The sequence below is a fragment of the Odocoileus virginianus genome, chromosome 17 (assembly GCF_023699985.2).
Source record: "Odocoileus virginianus isolate 20LAN1187 ecotype Illinois chromosome 17, Ovbor_1.2, whole genome shotgun sequence".
Classification (NCBI taxonomy): Eukaryota; Metazoa; Chordata; class Mammalia; order Artiodactyla; family Cervidae; genus Odocoileus; species Odocoileus virginianus.
The window spans coordinates 10,462,345-10,480,267 of NC_069690.1; the positions used below are offsets into that span (position 1 = coordinate 10,462,345).

At 36.3% G+C, this 17,923-nt stretch overlaps 1 protein-coding gene across 1 annotated transcript in view; it reads left to right on the forward strand.

Moving 5' to 3' along the window:
- The window catches only part of BRIP1 (BRCA1 interacting DNA helicase 1), a 186,402-nt gene that overhangs the window by 158,666 nt on the left and 9,813 nt on the right, over nt 1-17,923 (forward strand). Inside the window, exon 17 of the mRNA XM_020902076.2 lies at nt 778-890. Within this exon, the coding sequence (XP_020757735.2) occupies nt 778-890 (113 nt within the window). The remainder of the gene's footprint in view (nt 1-777; nt 891-17,923) is intronic.

Below are 17,923 nucleotides of genomic sequence, written 5' to 3' on the forward strand. Positions count from 1 at the left end.
TCACTGTGTTGGGAAGATCCCCTGGAAGAGGAAATGGCAACCCATTCCAGGATTCTTTCCTGGAGGATCCCATGGACAGAGAAGCCTGGCAGGCTGAAGTCTGTAGGGTCACAAAGAGTCAGACATGACTGAAGCAGCTTAGCACACTTTTTCTTGTTGAAAACAGTGTGACAGTAATTACATTGAATATAAATAGTCTAAACATCCCAATTAAAAAACAGAGATTATCAAGCAGATAAACATGAAATAATGAACTACTGATGTATGTTTCAGCATGAATGAATTCCAAACTCATTATGCTGGATGAAAAAAGACACAAATGATTACATACAGTGTAATAACATTTACATAGAATTCTAGACAAAGCAAAACAGAAAACAGATCATTGGTTGACCAGGTCAGCAATAAAGGAATTTGCCTGAAGAAGGATAGAAAAAAAATTTTTAGGAAGTGAAAATATTTTAAATTATGATTGGGAGGGTGGTTACTTTTATTAAAATTTATCTACATGTACATTGAAAGTTTGAGAATTTTGTCATATATAAATTATGTCTAAAACTGATTAATATTATCACAGAGCTGATTAATTATGTTCATGTATGAATTTAGGTAGTGTTAAGGTGAATGGAAATGTTTTAAATGACCAAAAAAAAAGTTTAGTATTGAAAAAAAAAATCTTTCTACCCTAATTAAATGATAGTCAAAATGTTAGAAGTTAATAGGATTTTTAAATGAGCTTTAGTTATCTACTGTATTCTTTATATTTTAAAATTACAGGTTGAACTAAAGAGACAGTATAATGATCAGCATTCAAAATTAAGAGGTCTTTTACCAGGTCGTCAGTGGTATGAAATTCAAGCATACAGGGCCTTAAACCAGGCCCTTGGTAGGTAAGTGGAGTGAAATTTAATGTAACACTACTGTAATATTATCTCCAACCAGGACTATGCATACAGCTAGTCTTGCTGCTTTATTCCTTATAAGTAAATTTGATGGAATTTTATTTTACTGGAACACTCAGTACTCGTATATTTTCAGTGATAGATGTCAGAAGTGAAAGTGGAAAGAGTCAATGAAATAAATGAAACTCAATATTTGCTTAAGTGCAAAGATTTATGATTGATCAGTGAGTATACAACAGAAGTGCTCAGTAGATGTTTATAGAAGCTCACCACCAAACAAAATTTTATCTTGTGAACATCAGAACCCAAATGATGATAAGAAGCAAACTAAGAATGATTAAAAACAAACTGTGTTTATGGTACTGGAGAATTCAAGGCCCTGACAGTAAAATTTAATTATAATACTCCTTTTTCCAAAGATTGTGGTCTGTTAAGATTTGTGCTTTGTGGAACTAGTTTTTAAAACACCATTTTATACCATAATTTCACATGAGGTCCTACAGCGGGGTTCCCCAACTCATTCTCATTTGTGGCCTGTAGGAACTGGGCTACACAGCAGGAGATGAGCAGCCAGTGAAACTGGAAACCCCTCCTAACCATCTCCCCCCCACCCTGCCCCCCAGCTGCCATCTGTGGAGAAATTGTCTTCCATGAAACTTGTCCGTGATGCAAAAGGGTTGGGGATTGCTGTCCAACAAGACATCAACACTTTAAATTTATGAAACTATAATTATTAGATTATTTATAATCTAATTTAGCATTATATCGTTCTCTGTTTCTGAAATTGTAATTAGTTTATGCATATAATAGTTTTTTCCTGTGAAGCTATACAAATAAAATTCAGAAAATTCAAATAGAAGAACACAGGCTAAGGGCAAAATCACAAAAACATGGCCATATGACACGTTTTCAGTTTAGCCCGAAGACCTGCAGCTAACCATTACCTACCCTAACCAATCTAGAAATTATATTTTTCTTGCATCTTATTTATTCACATTAGCTCATTTAACCTGAGCAGACCAGAATGCATTTGTGTTCAGATTTACATATGCTGATGACATAGGACTGCAATAGCTAAAGTAAGTCCTAAAACACATCACCTACTCCCTTCCCCATCATTTCAGAATGATATTCTGTAGTTGTTTCTGTTCAAACTGAATTATTCAGTTCTATGTTTAACCTACTGATACGGTTAAGTTGCTGCCCTTCTCTTCCTAGAAATCCCACTTGTACTTGGCATCAAGTTGCACTGGAAATTGTCCTTGAAGCATTCCATCTACTTACTTTGTCTCTCCCTGTTGGTTGACTTGTTGGTTGTATTAGAATTTTAATATTCAACAAATAATTTCTAGGGGAACTTGAATATTTGTTTTAAAATTCTTGACTTTTAGTTACTATGCTGAATTTCAGGAAAATAAATATTTTTAGCTCAGTTGATTATTTTGTTTCTCAGTATGAGCAATGCCTTGAATTTTCAGAAACCTTTGAAGCAAAAGTATATTTGTATCTTATTTTGTCACTTATAAACTTTTTCTACATGTATTAAGCAGGTTGTGAAGATGAAGTTACTTGCCTAATGTCACATAGCTGCTAAATGCACCTTCACGTCTTGACCCCACCTACATTTAAAACCTTAATACTTGCTTTTTCATCCTTATACCCTACCTGTATCCACTAAAGTTCTATTAAATATAAACATCTCATTATTAAACTATAAATATACCATATCCTTTCATTACTCTTTGCCTTCACATTCAAGTTACCATACAATTCATCTGGGAAGTTTACCAGTTAAAACCTAGTTGAAGAGGTCATGTCCTTTATGAAGACTTTTAAAAATTTCTCCAACTAGAGTTATTTACTCTGTGGGAAACCCATAGCATTTTATACTTATCTCTATTGTAACATATATCTCATTATATTGGAATAGCCTGTTTATATATCTGTCTCCTTCCCTAAACATTTATTAGACATTTTTACATTCTTAGCAACTGTGTCTCATCTTGGGGCATAGATGCAAAGTATGTACTTGTTGAATTAGTGAAAAATGCCAGGTTCAGTGCTTTTCCAGCTATACCATATTGACCAGAGAGTTTCTAGAGCTTTGAAACATACTTTTCAAGAATTTCAGAAAAGCTTGTGTTTATAATATTGATATATAATACTATAGTTTCATTATTTCATTAATTAAAAAGTGACAGCCTGTTATTTTACTGATTTTTAGAGAAGTAGAATCAACAAGTAGCAATTTATTACAAAGAAACATCCACTAAAAAATCAAGTGAATGTTTTACATCATATGGTAAAATTCATAATGTGTATTGATTGACATAAAAGGTGCTTATACTAAGGCACTGTTCTTATAAGAGATTTGTCTAGAAGGACTAAAATAAGCAGAAACAAATTGAGTTTAAAAAATGTTATCTTTTTTTTTAGCCCACATGGGACTCTTAGCGTATTTGAAGTAATATAAGCCCATGAAATGTAATAACAGCTTTCAGGAATGGACCAGATGGTTTTGTGACCAGGTTACAACTGCACTATAAGTTTCCTAACGGTTCTGCTTTACTGAAGTGTAATCTTTGTCTCAAGTGGGCATAATTCATTTGAGCAAGGCAGTATGAAAACAATGGGAAAAAGAAAAGGTGAAACCTTTTTCTCTGAACTGTTTTGTTAACTTAATGCCTTTTTGTTATAGAACACTTTAAACTTAACCAAAGTGGGACCACGATAGAATGGCACCCTGACGTTACATTGATTTTCAACACTGTTTTATAAAATGGTGTAGGTGTTACATAACAATTGACAGTATCCATCTTCCTATCCTGCCCTTCCAATTTTTTGGTTGGTCTGATGCCTCGGAACCTAGGGATTACTTTAAAATATCACAAAAGAGTATCATATAAAATTTAGATTTTTAAAGTCCCTATGGAGAAATCAAACATTTATATCAATTTTTACCCCCTCTCAAAATCCTATGATGTTATAGGAATAAAAATGTCAAATCTATAGACATGAAAAGAGTGGGAGAAGAGATAGTAACGGATGAACTGTCAATAAATTTTGAACACAGAAAAACAGATGAATGAATGAATGACTTAACAGGCAAGAGAAAGCTGAAATTTAAATCTGTAGTCATGAAAGCTAATAAGATCTTCCAGATTCAAGCATAGAAAAACTTAGAGGACTTGGAGCTATTCTAGAATTGGTTACATGTTAGTATAAGAAGTAGTTAGACAGCCTGCTCCATCCAGGTTTACTCTCTGGATATAATGAACTAGAGAGTCTATATATTCTTTAACTGTGGGTACAGCTAAGAAGGGGTTAAAGATGGGGGTAAGAAAAGTCTACCTACGGAATGTGAGAACTCTATTCTCTTTTTCTCGCTCAGCTGACAATCTTACATCTTCAAGGCAGGAAAGTGCAGTAGTCTTCTCTAAGACAGGTGACAACCCTGTCTTATGTTGGTCTGATGCCTTGGAACCTATGGATTGCTTTAAAATATCACAAGAGACTATCAGAAGGTGGAAGAACTTTTAGAAAACAGAAACAGTGTAATAGAACAGGGGTTGGCAAACTGTAACAGGCCAGACAAGAATGTTTTATGTTTTTCAGGCTACATACAGTCTGCATCCATATTCTTTTTTGTTTTTTATTTTTTAACCTTTTAAAATGTAAATACCATTCCTAGATTGTAGGCTATACAAAAATATGATGTGGTCCAGATTTCCTCTGTGGACTGTAGTTTGCCAACCCTGGGACAAAAGGAAACTTTATAAATTTCTATTGGTAATATCCAAAGAGAGGTAACACAGTGCCTCCATAAAACAAGAATGGAAAATAAGAAAAAGCTCCTAGACATTAATATGGTAGCAACAGATTTTAAATGTAGAATTGGATTTAGAAGGGAAAAATTAGAATTTCCCACATCCAAAAATCAAAGAGAAATAGGAAAGAACTAGAAAATTAGAGGAGAAGTATGCAAGAACCAACTTCTGATAAGTAAGAGCTCCATATGAAGAGACTGGAGAAAACAGAGAAATATGTCAAATAAATCAAGAAAATTGCTCAGAATTGAAGAGCGTAGTTTCCTGATGAAAAGACACACTCAAGCACCGGTAAAGGGGAAGAGCTACAAAGCACCTCACTATGCAGTTTCAAAGTACCTAAGGTAAAGAAAAGGTCCTAAAACCATCCAGAGAGAAAAAGGCAACTCTCATACAGAAGATATGGAGTCTAAATTGAAATAGACTTCTTTTTTTTTTTTCCATTTATTTTTATTAGTTGGAGGCTAATTACTTTACATCATTGCAGTGGTTTTTGTCATACGTTGAAATGAATTAGCCATGGATTTACATGTATTCCCCATCCCGGTCCCCCCTCCCACCTCCCTCTCCACCCGATCCCTCTGGGTCTTCCCAGTGCACCAGGCCCGAGCACTTGTCTCATGCACCCAACCTGGGCTGGTGATCTGTTTCACCCTAGATAATATACATGTTTCGATGCTGTTCTCTTGAAACATCCCACCCTCACCTTCTCCCAGAGTCCACAAGTCTGTTCTATACATCTGAGTCTCTTTTTCTGTTTTGCATATAGGGTTATGGTTACCATCTTTCTAAATTCCATATATATGTGTTAGTATACTGTAATGGTCTTTATCTTTCTGGCTTACTTCTCTCTGTACAATGGGCTCCAGTTTCATCCATCTCATTAGAACTGATTCAAATGAATTCTTTTTAATGGCTGAGTAATATTCCATGGTGTATATGTCCCACAGCTTCTTCATCCATTCGTCTGCTGATGGGCATCTAGGTTGCTTCCATGTCCTGGCTATTATAAACAGTGCTGCGATGAACATTGGGGTGCACATGTCTCTTTCAGATCTGGTTTCCTCGGTGTGTATGCCCAGAAGTGGGATTGCTGGGTCATATGGCAGTTCTATTTCCAGCTTTTTAAGAAATCTCCACACTGTTTTCCATAGTGGCTGTACTAGTTTGCATTCCCACCAACAGTGTAAGAGGGTTCCCTTTTCTCCACACCCTCTCCAGCATTTATTGCTTGTAGACTTTTGAATAGCAGCCATCCTGACTGGCGTGTAATGGTACCTCATTGTGGTTTTGATTTGCATTTCTCTGATAATGAGTGATGTTGAGCATCTTTTCATGTGTTTGTTAGCCATCTGTATGTCTTCCTTGGAGAAATGTCTGTTTAGTTCTTTGGCCCATTTTTTGATTGGGTCATTTATTTTTCTGGAGTTGAGCTGGAGGAGTTGCTTGTATATTTTTTAGATTAATCCTTTGTGAAATAGACTTCTTAAAAGCAATACCAGAAGCCAGAAGACTGTTGAAAATTATCTTCAACTATCTGAGGGAAATTTTTGATTTGCAATTTACGTTCTAAGCAACCCCCAAATGATCAATAAACTGTAAGACAAAATAAAGCCTTCAGTGTTAAAGGACCTGAAACTTTTGCTTCAAATGCACAGTTTCTCAGTATTCTACTGAAAGATATGCTTTATCAAAGAAGAGAAAATTCAGAAAGAGGAATACCAAAGATGCAGGAAACTGGAGTTCTAACCCAGAAAAGTGGAATTCCCAAAACAAGAAAGAAGGTTCTGGGATGAATCTGTGTGGCAGTCCCATAGTAGGTAGTCTAGATTGGTTTTTGAGGATGGAAGGTTTGCCCATATTGAAAAAAATTCTTATAGCTGTGACAAAGTGGAAATTAATTAATGATAGAAAACAGAAAATTAAGCAAGAATGGGGAGAAGGAGAGCTAGTAACTCTTAAGACAGACAAAAACATACAAGAAAGGGAATGTAATCATAGTCCATCATGTAATGTCATCAATACATGATAAGCCACTGAATATTGATTTACAAAAGAATTGTGATATAACTCTACTAGAAGATTGGAGAGGAGTGAAGTTATCAGTAATATGAAATAATCATTTCTATAGGAAGAATCTGTACATAATTTTAGTGGTTAAAATCCAAGACAAATGACCACAAGAACTGTCTAAGGTATTTTAAATTAATTGTTTATGAGATTGGGAACTGAAGATGTGGTATGAGTAGGCAAAAGAGAATTCTGTTTTTATTAAAACTATTATAATATTATAAAACTGTTTGACTTTTATACTGTGCTTGTGTATTTCATTAAAAATTAAAATTTACAAGCTAAAATTAACTTTTTACAATGTTTGGAGGTTTCAATTCTAGATAAGTTGAAATAAGTACATTCTATACTGTTTTTAAAACCTGGATAAAATATATAGAGCTTCTATTTGAGTACTATGAAGAGTAAATCATACTAGACAGATTGATAATTTGAATTCTGATCTTCTTCCCCAGTGAACTGGTTGGAATAACTATATTAATATCAGGACAAAGTAGAATTCGGAACAAAGAAAATTGCAGGGGTGCTGAAAGGAAAATAGCATAATGGTAAAAGGGTCACTTACCAAAAAAGACATAACAATCCTAATTGTGTATTCACCTAAAAATAGAACCTCAAAATAAATGACACAAAAGCTGACATCTGAATAGAGAAATAGACAAATCCACAAGTAAAGTTGGAGACTTTAAAATTCCTCTTTCAATAATACTGGGTTGGTCAAAAATTTCATAAGATGTGATGGAAAAACCTGAATGAACTTTTTGGCCAACCCAATAGCTAGCAGTAAGAAACAGAAAACCAGTAAGGAAATAAAAGATTTAAACAATGTCGTTAACCAACTAGATCAAATTGACATTATAGAGTATTCCACCCAACAACAGAATAAACAACCTAAAAAACATGTACAAATGTAGACAATGTCCTGGGTGACAAAGTTAAAAGTTGTTTTGAAGATTTGAGAGCAATCAATAGAATTATCTCTAAGGGAGTTGAAGAGGTTGAAGTTGGTATATAAAGCCATATTAAATATGATCAAAGAACTAAGAAAATTATGTCTAAAGAACTATAAGAAACTATGGGAATGATTTTTCACCAAGTGAAGAATATCAATAATTAGAATTTTTTTTTAATAAAAAGAACCTAATGGAAATTCTGGAGTTCAAATGTACAATAAGTGAAATGAAAAATTTATTAGAGGGGCTCACCAGCAGTTTTGAGCAGAGAGAAGAAAGAATTGATTTCTAGTATGAGGAAGAGATAGAAGAAGAATGAAGAATAATTAAGATAACCTCAGAAACCTGTACAACCACATCAAGAATACCAACATATTTATAATAGCCAGGACATGGAAGCAACCTAGATGCCCATCAGCAGATGAATGGATAAGGAAGCTGTGGTACATATACACCATGGAATATTACTCAGCCATTAAAAAGAATTCATTTGAATCAGTTCTAATGAGATGGATGAAGCTGGAGCCCATTATACCGAGTGAAGTAAGCCAGAAAGATAAAGACCAATACAGCATACTAACGCATATATATGGAATTTAGAAAGATGGTAACGATAACCCTATATGCAAAACAGAAAAAGAGACACAGATGTACAGAACAGACTTTTGGACTCTGTGGGAGAAGGCGAGGGTGGGATGTTTCGAGGGAACAGCATCGAAACATGTATATTATCTAGGGTGAAACAGATCACCAGCCCAGGCTGGATGCATGAGACAAGTGCTCAGGCCTGGTGCACTGGGAAGACCTAGGGGAATCGGGTGGAGAGGGAGGTGGGAGGCGGGATCGGGATTGGGGAATACATGTAAATCCATGGTTGATTCATGTCAATATATGACAAAAACCACTACAATATTGTAAGGTAATTAGCCTCCAACTAATAAAAAAGAAAAAAGAATACCAACATACACATAAAAAGAGTCTTAGGGGGGGAAAAGAGAGAGAATGTAACAAAAAGATTTTTTTGAAGAAATAATGGCTGGAAACTTTGCAAATTTTGTGAAAAACACTGATCTCCACATCTCAGAAAAGCAGAAAACTCCAAGTGGTTTGAACTCAAAAGAGATCCATACATGAGAATCTTGTGATCAAACTGTCAGAAGACAAAAAGAGAATCTAGAAAACAGCAAGAGAAAAACCATATACAGGATTTCTTAAATTAGCAGATCTTTTACTGAACACTATGGAAAGGAGGCAGTAAATTGAAATATTTAAAGTGCTGAAAGAAAAAGACCATCAGTGGAATCTATAACTGGCAAAATTATACTTCAAAGATTAAGGAGGAACTAGAACACTTACTACTTGGAAGGAAAGTTATGATCAACCTAGACAGCAGGTCCGTCAAGTCAAGGCTATGGTTTTTCCAGTGGTCATGTATGGATGTGAGAATTGGACTATAAAGAAAGCTGAATGCCAAAGAATTGATGCTTTTGAACAGTGTTGTTGGAGAAGACTCTTGAGAGTCCCTTGGACTGCAAAGAGATCCAACCAGTACATCCTAAAGGAGATCAGTCCTGGGTGTTCATTGGAAGGACTGATGTTGAAGCTGAAACTCCAATACTTTGGCCACCTGATGTGAAGAGCTGACTCATTGGAAAAGACCCTGATGCTGGGAAAGATTGAGGGCAGGAGGAGAAGGGGATAACAGAGGATGAGATGGTTGGATGGCATCACTGACTCAATGGACATGGGTTTGGGTGGACTCTGGGAGTTGGTGATGGACAAGAAGGCCTGGCATGCTGTGGTTCATGGGGTCGCAAAGAGTCGGACATGACTAAACGACTGAACTGAACTGAACTGAGAACATTTCCAGACAAAAACCAAGAGAATTGATCTTTGGATATCTTAATTGTACAAGAAGCACTAAAAGGAGTCTCTTTCTTGCTACATGAAGGGACACTAATCAGTAACTTATATCCACATGAAGAAATAAGGATCTGTTATTTCATAGGTAAATATAAAAAACAATATAAGTATATTTTGGTAGCTATTTTTCTCCTATTTGATTTTTGAGAGCAACTGCATAAAGCAGTAATTTTATGTCTGTGGTAATGAGCATGGGTCTTGGGGGTCCCCCAAACCACACTTAGGTTTAGTTATTCACCAGGAGCAGTGATAGATTCAGCAAATAGCTGTATGCACACCTAAAATTTGTGAAAGGATACAAAGCAAAAACAGCAAAGAGAAGGCACACAGGCAAAGCTCCAGGGGAAGGCAGGCACAATCTTCCAAGTGTCGTCTCTCAATGGAGTCATACAGGGCACTCTTAGATTCCCAGCAATGAATTGGGGTAACCTCTGTGAAATAATTGCCAACCAGGAGAGCTTGTTAAAGACTCAGCACCCAGTGTTTTTATTTGGACTGGTCATATAGGCAGTCTCTGGCTAACACTTTAAAAGTCTAGACTCTCAGAAGAAAAGCACATGTTTGGCATTAACCTAATTTTTGCACAGACATTTTAGACACAGTGAGACTTTCTTATCAGTTTGTGATTGGAACCTTCCTAAAATCCAAAAGCCAACCAAGGGCTGCTTTTGTATGCAGACATTTTTAGAGATAAGCAACTTGGCCTGCTGTACTCACTTTTCTGCACAGGTTAATGTTTAAAGATAAAGTTTAAATTAAAGTAATAGCACAGGGTGAGGGGGGAAGAAACTTATTACAGGAGCAGTGTTTTTGTATACTATTGAAATTAAGTTCATATCAATCCAAATTAGATTTTTTATAAATTAAGGTGTTTATTAAAATTCTCAAGAATTATACAAAAAAGATCATAATGATACGGATAACCACAGTGGTGTGATCACTCACCTTGGGTCAGACATCCTGGAGCATGAAGTCAAGTGGGCCCTAGGAAGCATTACTACAGAGCTCGTGGAGGTGATGGAATTCCAGCTGAGCTATTTCAAATCCCAAAAGATGATGCTGTTAAAATGCTGCGCTCAGTATGTCAGCAAATTTGGAAAACTGAGCAAGTGGCAACAGGACTGGAAAAGGTCAGTTTTCATTACAATCCCAAAGAAGGAAGGTGCCAAAGAATGTTCAGATTACTACACAGTTGTGCTCATTTTGCATGCTAGTAAGGTCATGCTCAAAACCCTTCAAGCTAGATTTTAGCAGTATGTGAGCTGAGAGCTACAAGCTGGGTTTAGAACAGGTAAAGGAATCAGAAATCAAATTGCCAACATTTGTTGGATCACAGAGAAAGCAAGGGAATTCCAGAAAAACTTCTGCTTCATTGACTATGTGAAAGCCTTTTACTATGTGGATCACAACAAACTGTGGAAAATTCTTAAAGAGGTAAGTACCAGACCACCTTACCTATCTCCTGGGAAACCTGTATATAGGTCAAGAAGCAACAATTAGAACCTCACATGGAACAACTCACTGGTTTGAAATTAGGAAAGGAGTATAACAAGGCTGTATACTGCTGCCATGTTTATTTAACTCTGTGCAGAATACATCATGCGAAATCTTGGCCTGGATGAATGAAAAGATGGAATCAGGATTGCTGGGAGAAATACCAACAACCTCAGATAATACAAGTGATTCTACTCTAATGGAAGAAAGGGAAGAGGAATTAAAGAGCCTCTTTGATGAGGGTGAGATTGAAAAAGCTGGCTTAAAACTCAACTTTCAAAAAACTAAGACCATGGCATCCTGTCTCACCACTTCATGGCAAATAAAAGAGGAAAAAGTAGAAAGAGTGACACATTTTATTTTCTTGGACTCCAAAATCACTGTGGATGGTAACTGCAGCCATGAAATTAAAAGATGTTTGCTCCTTGGAAGGAACCCTATGACCAACCTAGACAACGTATTAAAAAGCAGAGACAGGGACACATGGACCATGGGGAGTGAGTGCATCTGTTCTCTGCAGGGGCCACAGGTCAGGAAAAGTGTCTCAGCTGCTCCTGCAGAGAGTGTTTCCAGGAGACCACGGAGAACCATCAGGAACTGAAAATGCCAAAACTGAGATCAAGCCCTGAGACTTTGGAGTGGGAGCACTGACTCCAAGACCCTAGACTACCAGAGAAGACTAACCCTAGAGAGTAACAAGTAGTTAGAACCCACACTAAGGAAACCACTTGCATACAGGAGATCCAACCACCAGTAGCACTCTGCACAACACCTTATCTAAACAACAAACAAAACAAAAATACAAACCCAATCATCAGCAAACAGGATTGCCACCCACTCAGCCTTGACCATCAAAGGAAAAACAAACAAGCAAAAAAAAACAAAAAAACAGCATAAATCTCACCCTATGCAAAGCTTACACAAACCACTGGACCACCCTTAGAAGGGCAGAAACCAAAAGGAAGAAAGAATTCAACCTTGAAGCCTGGGAAAAGGAGACCTCAAACACAATAAGTTTAAAAAAAAAAAATAAGGAAAAGGCAGAGATATACTAAACAAATGAAGAAACAAATTAGAAACACAGAGGTTCAAATAAATGAAGATAAAATAGGCAAACTATCTGTAAAAGAATTCAGAATAATGATAGTAAAGATTATCAAAAACCTTGAAAACAAAATGGAGAAAATGCAAGAATCAATTAACAAAGACCTAGAAGAATTAAACAATAAATATACAGACAACATAATTACTGAAATTAAAAATACTCTGGAAGGAATCAATAGCAGAATATCTGAAGCAGAAGAATGATTCAGTGAGCTGGGAGATAAAATGGTGAAAATAACTTCTGAAGAGCAGAATAAAGTAAAAAGAATGAAAAGAACTGAGAATAGTCTCAGAGACCTCTAGGACAATATCAAACACACCAACATCAAATTATAGGGATCCCAGAAGAAGAAAAGAAAAAGGGTATGAGAAAATTTTTGAAGAGATTATAGTTGAAAATTTCCCAAACATGGAAAAGGAAATAGTCAAATATAAGAGGCACAAAGAGCCCCATACAGGATAAAACCAAGGAGAAACATGCCAATTCAGTTCAGTTCAGTTCAGTTGCTCACTCATGTCTGACTCTGTGTCCCCATGGACTGCAGCATACCAGGCTTCCCTATCCATCACCAACTTCCAGAGCCTACTCAGACTCATGTCCATCATGTCGGTGATGCCATCCAACCATCTTGTCCTCTGTCGTCCCCTTCTCCTCCCCCTTCCATCTTTCCCAGCACCAGGGCCTTATCAAATGAGTCAGTTCTTTCCATCAGGTGGCCAAAGTATTGGAGTTTTAGCTTCAGCATCAGTCCTTCCAATGAATATTCAGGACTGATTTCCTTTAGGATGGATTGTTTCAATCTCCTTGCAGTCTAAGGGACTCTCAAGAGTCTTTTCCAACACCACAGTTCAAAAGCATCAATTCTTCGGCACTCAGCTTTCTTTGTAGTCCAACTCTCATGTCCATACATGACTACTGGAAAAACCATAGCTTTGACTAGATGGACCTTTGTTGGCAAAGTAATGTCTCTGCTTTTTAATATGCTGTCTAGGTTGGTCATAGCTTTTCTTCCAAGGAGCATGGAAGAATTTCATGGCTGCAGTCACCATCTGCAGTGATTTTGGAGCCCAAAAAAATAGTCTGTCACTGTTTCTACTGTTTCCCCGTCTATTTGCCATGAAGTGATGGGACCAGATGCTATGATCTTAGTTTTCTGAATGTTGAATTTTAAGCCAACTTTTTCATTCGCCTCTTTAACTTTCTTCAAGAGGCTCTTTAATGCTTTGCTTTCTGCCATAAGGGTGGTATCATCTGTGTATCATGCTAACAAAGACTAAATACAAAGAAAAAATATTAAAAGCAGCAAGAGAAAAGCAACAAGTAACATACAAGGGAAAACCCCATACATTTAACAACTGATCTTTCAGCAGAAACTCTGCAGGCAGGAAGGGGGTGGCAGGATATATTTAAAGTACTGAAAGGGAAAAATTCTACAATGAAGAATCCCTAGCCAGCAAGGATCTCATTCAAAATTGATGGAGAAATAAAAAGCTTTTCAAACAAGTGAAAGTTAAGAGAATTCACTACCACCAAACCAGCTTTACAACAAATGTAAAGGGATTTATGTAGTCAAGAAATATAAGAGACGGAAAAAGATCTACAAAATCAACCCCAAACAATTAAGAAAATGGCAATAGGAACATACATATCAATAATTATTTTAAATGGATTAAAAGCTCCAACCAAAAGATACAGACTGGCTGAATGGATACAAAAACAAGACCCATATATATGCTGTGTACAGGAAACCCACTTCAGACCTAAAGACACATGTAGACTGAAAATGAGATGATGGAAAAATACAGTCCATGCAAATGGGAAGCAAAAGAAAGCTGGAGTAGCAATCTTCATATCAGACAAATAGACCTTAAGATAAAGAATATTACAAGAGATATGGAAGGACACTACATAATGATCAAGGGATCAATTCAAGAGGAAGACATAACAATTGTAAATATCTATGCACCCAACATGCTGCTGCTGCTAAGTCACTTCAGTCGTGTCCAACTCTGTGCGACCCCATAGATGGCAGCCCACCAGGCTCCACCATCCCTGGGATTCTCCAGGCAAGAACACTGGAGTGGGTTGCCATTTCCTTCTCCAGTGCGTGAAAAGTGAAAGTGAAGTCACTCAGTCATTCTGACTCTTTGTGACCCCATGGACTGCAGCCTACCAGGCCCCTCCTTCCATGAGATTTTCCAGGCAAGAGTACTGGAGTGGGTTGCCATTGCCTTCTCCAACATAGGAGCACCTCAATACATAAGACAAACACCAACAGACATAAAAGGAGAAATTGACAGTAGCCCAATAGTAGTAGCATACTTTAGCACCCCGCTCATACCAATGGACAGATCATCAAAACAAAATTAATAAGGAAACACAAATCTTAAATAATACATTAGATGAGATGGATCTCATTGATATCTTCAGGATATTCCATCCAAATGCAGAAGAATACACCTTCTCAAGTGCACATGGAACATTCTCCAGGATAGACCACATCTTGGGTCACAAATCAAACATCAGTAAATTTAAGAAAATTGAAATAGTATCAAACATCTTCTACCACAACGCTATGAGATAGATATCAATTATAAGAAAAAAGCTGTAAGAAGCACAAACACATGGAGATTAAACAACATGTTTCTAAATAGCCAACAGGTTACTGAAGAAATCAAAAGGAAAATAAGAAAATTTCTAGAAAGAAATGACCATGAAAACACAACAACTCAAAACCTATGGGATGCAGGAAAAGCAGTTCTAAGAGGGACGTTTACAGCAATACAATCCTACCTCAAGAAACAACAGAAACATCACATAGATGATCTAACTTTACACCTAAAACAACTGGAGAAAGAAGAACCAAAAACCCCCAAAATTAGTAGAAGCAAAGAAATCATAAAGATCTGAGCAGAGATAAATGAAAAATGAAAGAAACAGAGGTAAAGATTAATAAAACTAAAAGCTGGTTCTTTGAGAAGATAAACAAAATTGGCAGACGTTTGACTAGGCTTATCAAGAAAAAGAAGAATCAAGTCAACAGAATTGGAAATGAAAAAGGAGAGGTTACAACAGACAATGCAGAAATACAAAAAATTTTAAGAGACTACTAGGAACAACTATATGGCAATAAAATCGATAACCTGGAAGAAATGGACAGATTCTTAGAAAAGTATAACATTCCAAGACTGAACCAGGAAGAAATAGAAATTATGAACAACCCAATTACAAGCAGTTAAATTGAAGCTGTGATAAAAAATCTCCCAAAAAACAAAAGCCCAGGACCAGATGGCTTCACAGCAGAATTCTATCAACATTTAGAGAAGAGCTAATGCCTATCCTTCTAAAACTCTTTCAGAAAATTACAGAGGAAGGAACACTTCCAAACTCATTCTACAAGGCCACCATCACCCTGATACCAAAACCAGATAAAGACAACACAAGAAAAGAAAACTACAGGCCAATATCACTGATAAACATAGATGCAAAAATCCTCAACAGAATTTTATCAAACAGAACTCAGCAGCACATCAAAAAGCTCATACACCATGATCAAGTGGGGTTTATTCCAGGAATGCAAGGATTCTTCAATGTTCACAAATCAATCAATGTGATATACCATGTTAACAAATTGAAAGATAAAAACCATATGATCATCTCAATAGATGCAGAAAAAGCCTTTGACAAAATTCAACACCCATTTATGATTAAAACTCTTCAAAGAAGTGGGCACAGAAGGAACCTACCTCAACATAGTAAAGGCCATATATGAGAAGCCTACAGCAAACATTATTCTCAATGGTGAAAAACTGAAAGCATTCCCTCTAAGATCAGGAACAAGACCAGGGTGTCCACTTTCACCACTATTATTCAACATAGTTCTGGAAGTCCTAGCTACAGCAATTAGAGAAGAAAAATAAAAGGAATCCAGATCAGAAAAGAAAAAGTAAAGCTCTCACTGTTTGCAGATGACATGATACTGTACATAGGAAACCCTAAAGATAGAATCAGAAAATTACTATAGCTAGTCAGTGAATTTAGCAAAGTTGCAGGATACAAAATCAATACATAGAAATCACTTGAATTTCTATATTACTAACAATGAAAAATCAGAAAGAAGAATTAAGGAATCAATCCCATTCACCAATGCAACAAAAAGAATTAAATAAATAGAAAACAACTTACCTAAGGAGACAAAAGAACTGTACACAGAAAATTTTAAGACACTAATGAAAGAAGTCAAAGATAACATAAACAGATGGAGAGATCTTCCATGTTCCTGGGTAGGAAGAATCAATATTGTGAAAATGACTTTACTACCAAATGCAATCTACAGATTCAATGTTATCCTATCAAAGTACCAATGACATTTTTCACAGAACTAGAACAAAAAATTTCACAATTCATATGAAAACACAAGACCCCAAATAGCCAAAGCAGTCTTAAGAAAGAAAAATGGAGCTGGAGGAATCAACCTTCCTGATTTCAGATTATACTACAAAGCTACAGTCCTCAAGATAGTATGGTCCTGGCACAAAAACAGAAATATAGACCAATGGAACAAGATAGAAAGCCCAGAAATAAACCCATGCACCTATGGGTACTTTATTTTTGACAAAGGAGGCAAGAATATACAATGGGGCAAAAACAGTGTCTTCAATAAATGGTGTTGTAAAAACTGGGACAACTAAAAAAAAAAAAAAAAAACTGGGACAACTACACGTAAAAGAATGAAATTAGAACACTTCCTAACACATACACAAAGATTAAACTCAAAATGGATTAAAGACCTAAATGTAAGACCAGAAACTACAAACTTCTTAGAGGAAAACATAGGCAGAACAGTTGATGACATTAATCAAAGCAAAATCCTCTATGATCCACCTCCTAGAGTAACAGAAATAAAAACAAAGGTAAGCAAGTGGGACTTGATTAAACTTAAAAGTTTTGGCACAGCAAAGGAAACTGTAAGTGAGGTGAAAAGACAACCCTCAGAATGGGAGAAAATATTAGCAAATGAAACAACTGACAGGATTAATTCCAAAATATACAAGCAGCTCATACAACTCAATACCAGAAAAACAAACAACCCAATCAAAAAGTGAAAGGAAAAGACTGTTAGGAAAAGACCTAAACAGACATACAGATGGCTAACAAACATGTGGAAAGATGCTCAACATCGCTCATTATTAGAGAAATGCAGATCAAAACTACCATGAGATATCACCTCACACCAGTCAGAATGGCCATCATCAAAAAGTCTACAAACAGTAAATGCTGGGGAGGGTGTGGAGAAAAGGGAACGCTCTTGTACTTTTGGTGGGAATGTAAGTTGATACAGTCACTATGGAAGATGGTATGGAGATTCCTTAAAAAACTGGGAATAAAGCCACCAGCAATCCCACTCCTAGGTATATCCCCTGAGGAAACCAAAATTGAAAAAGACACATTATTCATTGCAGCACTATTTGTAATAACTAGAACATGGAAGCAACCTAAATGTCCATCAACAGATGAATGGATAAAGAAGTTGTACATATACACATGGAACATTACTCAGCCATAAAAAGGAATGCCTTTGAGTCAGTTCTAATGAGATGGATGAACCTGGAATCCATCGTACAGAGTGAAGTAAGTCAGAAGAGAAAG